General features: G+C 45.1%; 1 protein-coding gene across 2 annotated transcripts in view; it reads left to right on the top strand.

The window, feature by feature from the left end:
- The first annotated feature begins 13,382 nt into the window (after window positions 1-13,382).
- Window positions 13,383-15,804, top strand: part of LOC137320924 (ephrin-A5-like) — a 197,405-nt gene continuing 194,983 nt past the window's right edge. For both annotated transcript variants that reach the window (XM_067982921.1, XM_067982920.1), the window contains exon 1: window positions 13,383-14,080. In XM_067982921.1, coding sequence (XP_067839022.1) covers window positions 13,962-14,080 — 119 coding nt within the window. In that variant the 5' untranslated portion in view covers window positions 13,383-13,961. The remainder of the gene's footprint in view (window positions 14,081-15,804) is intronic.

Genomic DNA, 15,804 nt, shown 5'->3' with positions numbered 1-15,804 from the left:
TCAAGTGGTTCAGATGACATCACAAACCACAAGACTGAAGCTCCAAAGGTTAATAGCTGTCATCCACTCTGGAATTCGATTACATCCTTGAAATCACTGAGTGGTATCTCCTACTGTTTAGAAAATATACTGTTTTGATTTCTGGTGGAGGTTTTATTCAGTTTCTGTGTCTGCCGTGGCCTTCAGTGTAGGCGCCAATTGTCAGTGTGCTCCATGCCCTTGATCCATGATGACATTTACTTTGGACAACTATCTGCAGTGAAATAATCATCGCAGATATAGCAAGAAATAATCTGCAGTTGATTGCCAAAAAAATCTATGCCTCATATTTATTATCATTGGTTAAAATTGTTTTGAGTAATATAATTACAGGAGACATAAGCCAAAACTATCTTGGAAACTTGTATTTAAATTGAAGATTTGGATCTGATTAGGGCAATGTGAATATGGTCTGAGCTTTGACACATTATATAGACAGGGCTGCTGGACACTGAAAAGGTTAGTGTTGTGTGCAATAAAACTATCTTTTTTTTACCAGATCCCCCCCTCTATGGATACTTGCTGTGATCCTTACTTCAGCAATTGTGATTAGAGTTATTGTCTTGTGGTAAAATAGAGTGGAAACCCCCAATAACTAAATTAGTACAAAGTGCCTGCTGCCAATTAATTCTCAAATTGTATAACTCTCATAACTCCCATCAATCAGAACATTTTCTTAACCATAAATACATATAAATATATATTTTGGGGTCATGTTATAAGAAATATACCTGGCCTAAGTATGCATTTAAAGTTTTCACATTATCTTAAAACTTATCTTATCTTAAAACAGTCATCCCAGATCAGTGCTAATAATGAGCTATATTTTAAATGAATCAAATCAGAAAACAAGGAATCCACTATAAAATTTAAAGTGATACAAATACAAAAGTTAATACAAAAAATAGGCATAGAGTACAAAAAGTAAAATAACAAAAAAAATGGAACTCACTATTGTAATGTTTGGTAATGCAATTTAGACCCCATTTACTACCAAAAGAAAGACTTGAATTGAGATAGCACCTTATTACATTTCTCAGAAATACCTCAAAGCACTTCACATACAATGACATTTGTGTGATATAGGCAAACGCAGCAGCCATTTTGCATACATCACTGAGATGAATGATCAGGAAGTTTGCTTTTGGCTATTGGAGGAAGGAATGTTGGGCAGGAGACTAGGAGAACTCCCTGCTCTTCTTCAAATACTGCCACTAGATTATGTACTCAAGTGGGGAGTGGACCTGGAGCCCATAATCTTCTAAATGAGGCAAGATACCAACTGAGCTAAACTGACACTTAGCAGTGGGTGGGTTAGTAAGTACTATTTGTGAGTACCATTAGTATTACTCTCAGTTTTTGAGTTCCATGAGTTTAATTTCTTCTGTTACCTTCTATGCATTTTTGATAATGATAATAATATATGCAATAGAGTTTAATAATGTGCCATGGAAATGTAAATCCCACCATATGGTGCCTTATGACTTCAGGTCCTAAGTGACCGTTGTTTAAAAAGGGAGAAAGGGATAGACCGAGTAATTACAGGCCAGTCAGCCTAACCTCGATGGTGGGCAAATTATTGGAAAAAATTCTGAGGGACAGTATTAATCATCATTTAGAAAGGCATGGATTAATCAAGGATAGTTAGCATGGATTCGTTAAGGGAAGGTCGTGTCTGACTAACTTGATTAAATTTTTTTGAGGCAGTAACAAGGAGGATCGACGACAGTAGCGCGTTTGATGTAGTCTACATGGATTTTAGCAAGCCTTTAGACAGGGTCCCACATGGCAGACTGGTCAGAAAAGTAAAAGCCCATGGGATCCAAGGGAAAGCGGAAAGTTGGATCAAAAATTGGCTCACTGGCAGGAAGCAAAGGTTAATGATCGGCGGGTGTTTTTGTGACAGGAAGGCTGTTTCCAGCGAGGTTCAGTACTAGGTCCCTTGCTTTTTGTGGTATATATCAATGATTTAGATTTAAATGTAAGGGGCATGATTAAGAAGTTTGCAAATGATACAAAAATCGGCCGTGTGGTTGATAGTGAGGAGGAAAGCTGTAGACTGCAGGAAGATATCAATGGAATGGTCAGGTTCGCAGAAAAGTGGTTGATGCAATTCAATCCGGACAAGTGTGACGTAATGCATTTGGGGAGGGCAAACAAGGCAAGGGAGTACACAATAAATGGAAGGATACTGAGAAGTGTAGAGGAACAGAGGGACCTTGGAGTGCATGTCCACAGATCCCTGAAGGTAGCAGGACAGGTAGATAAGGTTAAGAAGGCATATGGGATACTTTCCTTTATTAGCCAAGGCATAGAATATAAGAAAAGGGAGGGTATGCTTGAACTGTATAAAACACTAGTTAGGCCACAGCTAGAGTACTGTGTACAGTTCTGGTCACCACATCACAGGAAAGATATGATTGCACTAGAGAGGGTACAGAGGAGATTTACAAGGATGTTGCCAGGACTGGCGAATTTTAGCCATGAGGAAAGAATGGATAGGCTGGGATTGTTCTCTTTGGAACAGAGGAGGCTGAGTGGAGATTTAATTGAGGTGTATAAAATTATGAGGGGCCTGGATAGAGTGGATAGGAATAAGAGTCAATTACCAGGGGGCAAAGATTTAAAGTAATTGGTAGAAGGATTAGACGGGAGCTGAGGAGAATTTTTTTCACCCAGAGGATTGTGGGGGTCTGGAACTCACTGTCTGAAAGGGTGGTAGAGGCAGAAACCCTCATCGCATTTAAAATGTACTTGGATATGCACTTGAAGTGCCATAACCTACAAGGCTACAGACCAAGAGCTGGAAAGTGGATTAGGCTGGATAGCTCGTTTTCAGCCAGCACAGACACGATGACCTCCTTCTGTGCCTTAAATTTCTATGCTTCTATGACAATCAACAGTAATCATTTTGATTTAAAAAAAAGAAAAACTGTAAATGCTGGAAATTGGAAATAAAACTGAAAATGCTGAAAATACACTGTAGATCTATCAGCAGCTGCAAGCACTAGGCTACCATGAACACTCTTCCGGGAAAGCTGGTGAACAATAATAGAGAGGAGGCGAGGAGGGAAAGAATCCATTCAGGTTCTCTTCCCAATCAAAGAGGAAGCAATGCAGATCGTGGGGATGGGTCGCGTTAGGGGCGTGGCAAGTGGTGAGGCTGGAGGACGCATCCTGCAGGGTTCTTGGCCATCTTACACCGTCCCTTCTCACTGAAATCTCACCTCCACACATTATGCATGACAAAGTGCAGCTGCTTTCAGTAGCCACTCACTTGTCTCTGCTTATCCTTTACACTAAATGATAATCCTCGCCCCTCTCTTCACTTTCAGGCCAACAAACTGTAGAACGCTCAGACGTTGAGGAGATGACACAGCATCAATCGAACTTACTTTAGTAAGCGCCAGCTCAGAGGCTGGCACTATGCACTCTGTAGAGGATAGCCTAGAGGGGTCTGCACTGGGAGACTCACCGAGCACTAGTGCGCAGGAGCATGGGCAGGGGGGTGGGACGGCCCGAGATCAGCTTGCCGGAGGAAGAGCTTTCAGCTTAGCCCTGCTGCAGAGGGCACAGATAAATCTCTCGAGGGTACAGCCTATATTCAAAGACTGATCCCTATACACTAGGATCTTTTAGGTGCACTGGGCAGCCTGCCAGCAAGCTTGTGCACAATGGCACAGAGCTTAGAGGAGACCAGCTCTAGCTTGTGTGGGGTCGCCCAGCACAGCACTGAGACCATGCAGTCAACAATGGAGTGAGTGGTCAGCTCTATGAACACTGCAATGGGGCTCACAATGATGGAGCCTCTGGTGACAGCTCTGACAGCTTCGCTGGGAGTTTGGACAGCTGCCATCATGGCTGTGCGGTGTAGCATCTCAGCCTTTCAATCCATGAAGCAAAGCATGGATAGGACTGTGGAGAGCATGGATAGGAGCTTTCAGAACATCACTACACTCCTTTACTCACACAGAGCAGAGGCAGAGTAGAGACGCAGCTCCATGACAGTGGCATTGGCTTCATGGGAGAGGCTCATGTTGTCCTCTCTCAGGATGGCAGTACGCCTGCTCTCCCACCAGCTTCTGACCCAGTGCCTTAATTGGTCCCACACTGCCAGCTGGCCCAGACTGCCCTGGCTGATGCTGAGACACAGCAGTCTGCAGTCAGACCCTCAAGGCCCAGAGCAGCTTGAGGTCTCCCACCACGGTCATCTCAAGTGCCCTCAGTGGATGATCAGCAGCCTTCCACCTCCCAGGCTCCTGTGACAGGGCAACCATATCGTAGGAGTACTAGAATAGGTAAACAACCACAGAGGCCAGACACTAAGGGATTGTACTAGGGTGATTTCAGTTCAATATCAAGAGAAGTTGTTAAATTCTGATATGAAGTAAAGGTTTTATTTTGCACTGACGTTGGTCTTCATATTCATAGTTATGTAAGAGGAAGACCCTTGGGATAGTCGTGTTGAAGGGCACTCAGAAGGTGGGTCAAATGTTGGGACTGTTGGTGTGCTGCGGGGGAGGATTTGCTTAGGAGAATATCTCCTCAATAATTTGTTGCCTTACAGCTCTGATAGCTGGCAGCACTGCTCGGCCTTGGTCTTCCTCCTCATCACCTTTTTCCTTGTCCCTTTCTTCATCTTGCTCCTGCACATCCTCCTCTGGCTGCTGCAAGGCCTGGCCCCTTGCATGGTTCAGTCATGTAGCATGCAGAAAAACGCTGCAATTCTGGAGAATTGCTCGGGGCTATATTGCAGGACTCCACCCGATCAGTCTAGGCACCAGGACCTTTGTTTGATGACATTTATGGTTTGCTCAATGAGCTCTCTGATTTCTGTATGGGTCTCATTGTATCGGCACGTAGGGTTCCTGATAGGAGGTATGAGCCAGGTGTAGAGAGGATACCCCCTGTCTCCAAGGAAACAACCTGACACCTGCTGGCCTGGGTCGAAGACAGGAGGATTGGGGACTGGCGCAGTATGAAGGCATCATGACGACTGCCAGGAAACCAGGCACAGACCTGCATTATTCACCACCTATGGTCACAGTCCAGCAGAACATTCAGTTATAAAACATGGCTGGTTCTTGAAGGGGAGAATGCAGTGCAATGTGTGGGCAGTCAATGAGACCTTGCACCTGGGGAAATCTAGTGATAGGGGCAAATCCGACAGCGCTCTCCTCCTGCTCAGCAGCCTGCATTGAGAAGATGATGTATAGCTCTGTCCTTGTGCAGAGTTGCCGGTGATGGACTGGGGTTGACAATTGTAAACAATTTTACAACACCAAGTTATAGTCCAGCAATTTTATTTTAAATTCACAAGCTTTCGGAGGCTTCCCCCTTCGTCAGGTGAACGATGTGAAATGAAATCCTCGAAATGAAATCGCATTTATAATTCACAGAACAATGCTTGGTGAGTACAGACAGTTTTTTCAACTGCCCGTTGCCAAGGCAATCAGTGTGCAGACAGACAGGTGTTACCTGCCAGGTCTCACAGAATATACAAATCACCAAAAAAAAAACAACAAACAAAAAAAAAACAGAGATAGAGAGGTAGAAACATAGAAAAGACAGCAACTGACCCGTTATATTAAAAACAGATAACATTTGTTCGCTGGTGGGGTAACGTGTAGCGTGACATGAACCCAAGATCCCGGTTGAGGCCGTCCTCATGGGTGCGGAACTTGGCTATCAATTTCTGCTCGACGATTTTGCGTTGTCGTGTGTCTCGAAGGCCGCCTTGGAGTACGCTTACCCGAAGGTCGGTGGATGAATGTCCATGACTGCTGAAGTGTTCCCCGACTGGGAGGGAACCCTCCTGTTTGGTGATTGTTGCGCGGTGTCCGTTCATCCGTTGTCGCAGCGTCTGCATGGTCTCGCCAATGTACCATGCTCTGGGGCATCCTTTCCTGCAACGTATGAGGTAGACAACGTTGGCCGAGTCACAGGAGTATGAACCATGCACCTGGTGGGTGGTGTCCTCTCGTGTGATGGTAGTATCTGTGTCGATGATCTGGCATGTCTTGCAGAGGTTACCGTGGCAGGGTTGTGTGGTGTCGTGGACGCTGTTCTCTTGAAAGCTAGGTAATTTGCTGCGAACGATGGTCTGTTTGAGGTTGGGTGGCTGTTTAAAGGCGAGTAGTGGAGGTGTGGGGATGGCCATAGCGAGGTGTTTGTCCTCATTGATGACATGTTGAAGGCTGCGGAGAACATGGCGTAGTTTCTCCGCTCCGGGGAAGTACTGGACGACAAAGGGTACTCTGTCGGTTGCATCCCGTGTTAGTCTCCTGAGGAGGTCTATGCGATTTTTTGCTGTGGCCCGTCGGAACTGTCGATCGATGAGTCGAGCGTCATATCCCGTTCTTACTAGGGCGTCTTTCAGCGTCTGTAGGTGTCCATCGCGTTCCTCCTCGTCTGAGCAGACCCTGTGTATTCGCAGGGCCTGTCCATAGGGGATGGCCTCTTTGACGTGGTTAGGGTGGAAGCTGGAAAAGTGGAGCATCGTGAGGTTGTCCGTGGGCTTGCGGTAGAGTGAGGTGCTGAGGTGCCCGTCTTTGATGGAGATTCGTGTGTCCAAGAAAGAAACTGATTCTGAGGAGTAGTCCATGGTGAGCTTGATGGTGGGATGGAACTTGTGCAGAGGGCATCGTCACCTACTTGATGGCTGAATGGACAGCAAACTGACTGATGTTGCTAATGTCACCTGTTACAGCTTGCAATGACCCTGCAGCATAGAAGTTGAGAGCCACCATTACCTTCACAGCCACAGGCAGTGCTGTGTGCGCTCTGGTATTTGGTTCTAATTCCTGCTACAACAGGTGACATAGGTCAATGACTGCCTGCCTGCTGAGGTGCAGCCTCCTCACACACTGCTCCTCCGTCATGTTGAGGTACGACATCCTATTCTGGAAGACCCGCATGCTGTAGCACGTGCTTACTGTTGCCGCTGCTGCTGATGCAGCCTCAATAATAATCTCAGCAACATTCCCATCATTTTCAGAATTCCTGCAGCCAATGAAGTCAAACAGTGCAGCTGCAGCCACAAGTGAACTCTCCAACATCTCAGTTGTATTAAAAACTGCCAAGACAGCCAAAACACGGCTCCAAAAGTCCCCAGCAGCCAAAAACGATTTCCCATCGACTTACCATTAACTTCAATGGAAATAAAAATCCTGCGCGATGTAAAACGGGCTGCTGACACACTATCACCCATTTTACACTATTCCACAAAGTCAAGATCTACCCCTATTTATCCAGCTCTGCCTAGCTTGCCAAATCAAAGCTACCAGTGAAAAGTCCACTGGTTTGCTTATCAGATGAACGGCTCTGCTAGGATAGGATTTGTGTATCATAGTTTCATCTAAATTACCAGATTAGGGTCCCAAAAGAGTAGAATACGGAGCAGCTGAGCCCCCTCCCTATGCTCGTCCAATGCAAAGTACAGCATACATTTAATCAAACTACACAAATATTTGCTCCTTCTGTCACATGATCCTGTTCCTCCTATCCTGACACAGCCATCTGAGGCATTAAATTGTGGGTGAATATATGTACAAAAAAATTAAATGCCAATAAGCTTTTGCAGAAAAACTTCTATTACTACTAGTCCTATAAAGCAATGTGGACCTCTCTAGCAACAATGTAGAATCATAGAATCATAGAAAAGTTACAGCACGAAAGGAGGCCATTCGGCCCATCGAGTCCGCGACGGTCTATGCAAGAGCAATCCAGCTAGTCCCACTCCCCCGCCCTATCCCTGTAGCCCTGCACATTTTTTCTTTTCAAGTACTTATCCAGTTCCCTTTTGAAAGCCATGATTGAATCTGGCTCCACCACCCCCGAGGGCAGTGCATTCCAGATCCTAAACACTCGCTGTGTAAAAACTTTTTCCTCAAATCACATTTGGTTCTTTTGTCAATCACCTTAAATCTATGTCCTCTGGTTCTTGACCCTTTCGCCAATGGGAACAGTTTCTCTCTATCTACTCTGCCTAGATGCTTCATGATTTTGAATACCTCTATCAAATCTCCTCTCAACCTTCTCTGTTCCAAGGAGAACAATCCCAGCTTCTCAGTCTATCCACGTAACTAAAGTCCTTCATCCCTGGAATCATTCTAGTAAATTTCTTCTGCACCCTCTCTAAGGCCTTCACATCTTTCTTAAAGTGCAGTGCCCAGAACTGGACACAATACTCCAGCTGTGGCCTAACCAGTGTTTTATAAAGGTTCATCATGACTTGCTTGCTTTTGTACTCTATTTATAAAGCCCAGGATCCCGTATGCTTTTTTAACCATTTTCTCAACCTGCCCTGCCACCATCAATGATTTGTGTACATATACCCCCAGATTTCTCTGTTCCTGTACCCCTTTTCAAATTGTGCCCTTTAGTTTATATTGCCTCTCCTCATTCCTACCAAAGTGTATCACCTCACACTTTTCTGTGTTAAATTTCATCTGCCACGTGTCCGCCCTTGCCACCAGCCTGTCTATGTCCTCTTGAAGTCTATCACTATCCTCATCACTGTTCACTACACTTCCAAGTTTTGTGTCATCTGCAAATTTGGAAATTGCGCCCTGTACACCCAAGTCCATATATATCAAGAAAAGCAGTGGTCCTAGTACCGACCTCTGGGGAATACCACTGTACATCTTCCTCCAGTCCAAAAAACAACCGTTCACCACTACTCTCTGTTTCTTCTTACTTAGCCAATTCTGTATCCGTTCTGCTACTGCCTCTTTTATTAAATGGGCTTCAATCTTGATGACTGAGCCTATTATGTGGCACTTTATCAAACGCCTTTTGAAAGTCCATATACACCACATCAACTGCATTGCCCTCATCTACTGTTGCCTCATCAAAAAACTCTTAACAAGTTAGTTAAACGCGATTTGCCTTTAACAAATCTGTGCTGGCTTTCCCTAATCAATCCACACTTGTCCAAGTGATTTCTAATTCTGTCACGGATTATCGTTTCTAAAAGTTTCCCCACCACCGAGGTTAAACTGACTGGCCTATAGTTGCTGGGTTTATCCTTACACCCTTTTTTGAACAAGGGTGTAACATTCACAATTCTCCAGTCCTCTGGCACCACTCCCATATCCAAGGTTGTGTGGAAGATTATGGCCAGTACCTCCACAATTTCCACCCTTATTTCCCTCAGCAACCTAGGATGCATCCCATCCGGACCGAGTGACTTATCTACTTTAAGTTCAGCTCGCCTTTCCAGTACCTCCTCTTTATCAATTTTTAGCCCATCCAGAATCTCAACTACATCTTCCTTTCTGAGACTCTGGCAGCATCTTCTTCCTAGGTAAAGACAGATGCAAAATACTCATTTTGACCTCGGCCATGCCCTCTGCCTCCATGAGTAGATCTCCTTTTTATCCTTAATCGGCCCCAAGCCTCCTCTTACTACCCGTTTACTATTTACATGCCTATAGAAGACTTTTGGACTCCCTTTTATGTTGGCAGCCAGTTTATTCTCATACTCTCTTTTTGCCCCTCTTATTTCCTTTTTCACTTCACCTCTGAACTTTCTATATTCAGCCTGGTTCTCACTTGTGTTATCAACCTGACATCTGTCATACGCCCCTTTTTTCTGCTTCATCTTACTCTCTATCTCTTTTGTCATCCAGGGAGCCCTGGCTTTAGTTGCCCTACCTTTCTTCCTCGTGAGTATGCACCTAGACTGTACCCGAACCATCTCCTCCTTAAAGGCCACCCATTGTTCAATTACAGTTTTTCCTGCCAATCTTTGATTCCAATTTACCTGGGCCAGATCTGTTCTCATCCCACTGAAATTGGCCCTCCTCCAATTGAATATTTCTACTTTGGAGTGGTCCATGTCCTTTTCCATAGCCATTCTAAACCTTATGATACTATGATCACTGTTCCCTAAATATTCCTCCACTGACACTTGGTCCACTTGGCCCACCTCCTTCCCCAAAATCAAATGTACTTGGATTTATACAATACTTTGCACGGAAGGACAGCTCAAACACTTTAAACATTAAATTATTTTATTTATTATAGCACCTATTCGATGCTAACATAGCACATGCATTGCATAACAGTAAATATATTGCATTCTGCTGCAAATGGTGGGAAAGAAGCTGTGAGGAGGATGCAAAGAAACTGCAAAGAAATATAGACAGGTTAAGTGAGTGGGCGAGAAGGTGGCAGATGGAGTATAATGTGGGGAAATGTGAAATTATCCACTTTGGTAGGAAGAATAGAAAAGCAGAATGTTATTTTAAAAGGTGAGAGACTAAGAAATGTTGATGGTCAGAGGGACTTGGGTGTCCTTGTACATAAATCACAGAAAGTTAACATGCAGCTACAGCAAGCAATCAGGAAGGCAAATGGTATGTTAGCCTTTATTGCAAGGGGGTTGGAGTGTAAGAGTAAGGAGGTCTTGCTGCAATTATACAGGGCTCTGGTGAGACCACACCTGGAGTGCTGGGTACAGTTTCGGTCTCCTTACCGAAGGAAGGATATACTTGCCTTGGGTGGTGGGGGGGGGGATACAACGAAGGTTCACTAGATTGATTCCTGGAGTGAGAGAGTTGTCCTATGAGGAGAGATTGAGTAGAATGGGCCTATATTCTCTGAAGTTTAGAAGAATGACAGCTGATCTCATTGAAACATATAAAATTCTTAGAGGGCTTGACAGAGTAGATGCTGAGAGGCTGTTCCCCTGGCTGGAGAGTCTAGAACTAGGGGTCATAGTCTCAAGCTAAGGGGTTGGCCATTTAGGACAAGATGAGGAAAAACTTCTTCACTCAGAGGGTTGTGAATCTTTGGAATTCTATACCCCAGAGGGCTGTGGATGCTCAGTCGTTGAGTATATTTAAGGCTGAGATCGATGGATATTTGGACCCTAAGGGAATCAAGGGATATGGGGAAAGGGCGGGAAAGTGGAGTTGAGGTAGAAGATCAGCCATGATCTTACTGAATGGCGCAGCAGGCTTGAGGGGTTGCATGGCCTACTCCTTCTCCTATTTTTTTTTGTTTCTTATGTAAACCCTCATCCATGTCTTTGTTATCTCCAGACTCGACTTTTCCAATGCTTTCCTGGCCGGCCTCCCATTTTCCACCCTCCATAAACTTGAGCTCATCCAAAACTCTGCTGCCTATATCCTAACTTTCACTAAGTCCCGTTTACCCATCACCCCTGTGCTCACTGACCTACATTGGCTCCTGGTCTGGGAACGCCTCGATTTTAAAATTCTCGTCCTTGTTTTCAAATCCCTCCGTAGGCTTGCCCCTCCCTGTCTCTGTAACCTCCTCCAGCCCTACAATCCTCCGTGATCACTGCACTCCTCCAATTCTGGCCTCTTGCGCATCCTCAATTTTAATCGCTCCACCACTGGTGGCCGTGCCTTCAGCTGCCTAGGCCCTAAGCTCTGGAATTCCTTCCCTAAACCTCTCCATCTCTCTACCTCTCTCTCCTCCTTTAAGATGCTCCTTAAAACCCATCTCTTCACCAAGCTTTTAATCACCCGTCCTAATATCTCCTTATGTGGCTCTGTGTCAAATTTGGTTTGATAACACTCCCGTGAAGCATAATGAGACATTTTACTTTGTTAAAGGCACTATATAAATGCAAGTTGTTATTTCAAAATCAATGCTATGCTGTGTATATTGGAAAAAGTAGAATTTGAAGTAAATACACAAAATACTGGAAACGTACAATATTTGAAAGAGAAAGATGTTAATATTTCACAGGGACTCCTTCATTGGAACTGGTTTTGATGAAGGGTCACACCTGAAATGTTAATCTAACTTTCTCTAACTGCTGTGCATTTCGAGCATTTTCTGTTTTTATGTAATTTAATCTCCAGATGGTTATATTAACTGAACCTTTTTAATTAAGTAACAATCTAGAAGTTGGCTGTCATGTAACTACTGGTCTTAATATCACTTGTTACATAGAAAATAGAATGGTTTTCTCACAAGGGTGATGTGAGTGAAGCAGGGAGTGCGCTTGTGTGTGTGTGACCATACGGAGATGGAGCAAGAGAGAGGCTGTAGTAAGCCGTGCCGCCGCCAGGAGGAGTGTTGGAGCTGTCTAGCAAGCGTTTCCGATCTGGAAACTCAATCGTGGGGACTGGTTGACTTCAGCAGACAAATTCACATCCCCCTAATAAACTGGAGAGTGGAAAGAGCAGACACAACGTGCGAAACACCGGCAAACAGTCATCTTTACAGAAATTCGATAACCTGCGTACGTTGGAGCAAGGCTGAGTTACCTGATGCACGGTTTGTGACTGGTGAAACTCTCATTTGCAATTGCAGTCTGCTGCCCCCCGATCATTCCTGTTTTATGATTTTGCGTTCGCTGTATTTATAACTAATGTATTTATAACCAATAACGTGGGATAGATAACACCAGCTCTCCATTCTAGCAGGCGTGTGACTGACTATTTATTTTTACACATTATTAATGCTATTGATTTAAGCTGACATGTATCCAAATGACGCAATCAGTATATTTTCTTACCCAGTTTATTTATTAAGAGATGGATTTCTGACCATAAACCCATGGCGCGCTCATTAAAAATACATTGCACCATAAGACAGTCCTGGGAAAAATCAGAGTGGGTGCAATTATTTTCAGTAAAATGAACCGACTTGTGCAAAACACTCTTGAAAGTTAAGAGAAAGCTGTAATCAACTGTTTGTTGCTGTAGCAGCGGCAGCACCTCGCCACGACATTGCCGGCAGTGTTGTGAGTTGCCCCGGGCTCTGCTGAGCGCAGATATTCGGGGAGACGAGCTGGAGGCGGGGCGGGGGCGGGGGCGGGAGCGGGAGGAGTGGGTTGGGCCGGTGGCAGCCTATCAGCTGTTGATTAGAGGAGGAGGAGGGAGGGAGCTATTCCCCTCCACCTTCTCCCTTGGCTGCAATCCCCGCCCACCCCGAAGCCGCTCCCTCCGAGGCCGTGTGATCCGCCTCCCCCGCCGGCCTCCAAAACAAGTCGGACTCGCCAGACTCTCAATGAAGCGGCGGCGGCGGTCGTCCTGCAGTGTCGGCTCTCCGCACCACTCCCACTCCGACCTCGGATTTCTCTTTGGATCCCGGCTGATCGCTTATCTCATCCCGGGAGGGGAGGGGAGGGGCTCACAACAAAAACAAACCCAGCCCGGAGAGGCCAATCTTTGTTTGCATTCGGCTGCTGTCGGCTCCTGCTGCCTGGACCGTGTTTGCAGAGCGGTAGCGCCGTGTGAGTGTGAACAGACTGCAGCCTCTGTGACTCCAGCTTCTCAAACCACAGCTTCATTATTATTATTATTATTTTTTGGGGGGTGGGTGGTGTTGGAGGAGGAGGAGGAGGAGGGGGGGGGGAAGAAAGTGGGGTTAAAAAAAGAGGATGCTGTGATTGACTGAGTGCTGCCTCGGGAATCTCCAGCTGGTCTTTTTATACTCGCAGTAACTGAATATCTATAATTTAAAACATCGATCTCACACACACCACCACCAGCAGCGGTAACAACACGTTGATACTTCTGGGGCTATTTGCACCGACTTTTTGCTGATTTCTGCCCCAGTTGCATGCAGATTGCGGACTTAACCTCGTTCTGCTGAAAAAGCACAGAACTTTCGGCCGCTCTCATTCCCGAGTCCTGCCCTCCTGACAGTGAGGTAGTGATTTTTGTCATTGGTTTTTATTTCGCAGATCACTGCCTTGCACTTTGTGTTCCAATGAATTAATATTTCCTCCCAAGTCTGGGGTTTTGGGAGTGTTTGCACAGCTTGCAGATATTTCTTCCTCATTTCTTGGTACGATCTTTGGACTTTGCCTCTCCGATTCTGGACCTTGATCTTATCTGAAGCCAGACTGAATGAGAGAGGACATCTGAAGCCTAAGTTTGGAAGGAGAGAGAGAGAGAGAGAGAGTGAGCGGGTTCCTCTCATCCTCTGCAGCCATGATCAACGCGGAGGTGCTGGTCGTGTTCGTGGTGCTGTGGATGTGTGTTTGGTCGCAGGAGCCCGGCAAAGTGGTGGCCGATCGGTACGCCGTCTACTGGAACACCACCAACCCGAGGTAAGGCGCGCTTGGAGCCGGCCGCGGGGGGCGGAGTGAGCGCGGCTTCACGGCTCGACTCTGCACCGCGGAGGAGGGGAGGAGGGAGACGGATCCATCGTTTCCCTTTCCTTATTTTTTTGACCGTAAAATGAAAGATCACGAATGGGGAATTGGGGAACTGCACGTCCCACAGGTTTGGATCACCGCCAGGTAACCTCTGTGAGGCTGACACTATCTTATGGACAAAAAATAATGATGATGTGGGGGGGGGGATAAAATCCTGTACGATGTAAACCAGTACGGCTAGACTTTCCTTGTAATTCACGAAGTAGACGGGAGGGCATTTTCAGGTGAACTGCGCACATCGACTGTGGTGACACTTGAACCGGGTTAGTGTTTTGAATTGTAATGAAATCCCGGCTCTATTTAAAAGTTGCTGTTCATACACCCGGGACCGTGGTTTGAAGTCCGACTCTCGGTCCTCACGTCTCCTAAGTGTGTGTGTGTGTGTTTTTTTTAAAAACTGGAATTGAGTTTTTTTTTTATCTCGAGTGCTTCCAACAAGTCGATGTCCCGCGGAATTGGAAGACTTCTCTCTGGGAGTCAGTGAGGGGGTTTTAAAGGCGGCGGTGCCGGAGACTCTCTGTCACCCGCTGCTGAAACAGAAGAGGAAATTAGTAAATTCATTCAAACTCAGCGGGGCAGCAGCTTCCTCCACAATGCTGCATTTTTTTTTTGCGAAGTTTGTTTTATTTTTTTATATATATAAAAGTTGAAACGATATATAATCAGCGCCTGGACAGTAAAAAGTGGCTTCTCGCTGAACAGTCCATTCTCCAACCGCTCGGTTTTAAAAGGACAGTAAAAAAATATATAATGTTTTAAAAGGGAGAGACTAAACCTGGAATTTTGGAGCGAACATCATCCAATGTTTAATTGAGTAATCAGGATGTATAAATTCTTGGCTATTACAGGCGGGCCCCATGGTTATTCTGAAGGGTTGGAAAAGGCGCTAAAGTTTGAGTGGAACTTGGAGTGAGCTTCAGCCGGTGCTGCCTGTGGCCGGGGTCGGTTCACATCCGACAGCCAGTGCATCGGATCCTGATGTCTGTAAAATACTTTGTAAAGTTTCATTAGAAGTTTCACTGTCCGGTTTGTACAGTTACAATTCCATTTTTAAAAAGTTTCCAGGTCATAGCCGAACATTCATCAGTCCTGCCCGAAGGTCTGCCGTGCTATTTTCTTTTAATCGAAACCAAAAACAAAACCCATTTTTTTTAAACAGGGACTGTTAACATCTGGGTTTGGATTAGCACTTCATGCAAATATTCCCCCCCCCTCCCCACCCCCATATCACCAATCTCTTTGAATGTTTCTCCCATTGATCTGTAGAGGCTGAAGGTTTTTAATCACAAAAGTAAACCAGAAATGCCAATCGATTTGTAAGATAATTGATAAACAATTCGAGGATTAAAGAAAAAAAAGTTCGATTATTTTTGTGGGAGAGGCTTAAATTGCAAACGTTCCCATTATCAGAGGTCACCTCAACACATTTACAGAGTCTGGTGCTGTGCCACAAAACGTTTTAAAGACAGCATTAGAAACCTAGCCACCAATTGTTACCATCAATGTATTATCTACTCTTGAGATTTTGTCACTAAATGTTTTTTCAGAGATTACATGACTCATTGTGAACGTTGATTAAAATATTCAGAAAATTCCCAAATTCCATTGTAAGTTTG

The sequence above is a fragment of the Heptranchias perlo genome, chromosome 4 (assembly GCF_035084215.1).
Source record: "Heptranchias perlo isolate sHepPer1 chromosome 4, sHepPer1.hap1, whole genome shotgun sequence".
In the NCBI taxonomy this organism is placed as follows: Eukaryota; Metazoa; Chordata; class Chondrichthyes; order Hexanchiformes; family Hexanchidae; genus Heptranchias; species Heptranchias perlo.
The sequence above is the reverse complement of the archived record's forward strand: the minus strand, read 5'-3'. Positions and strand labels throughout refer to the sequence as shown.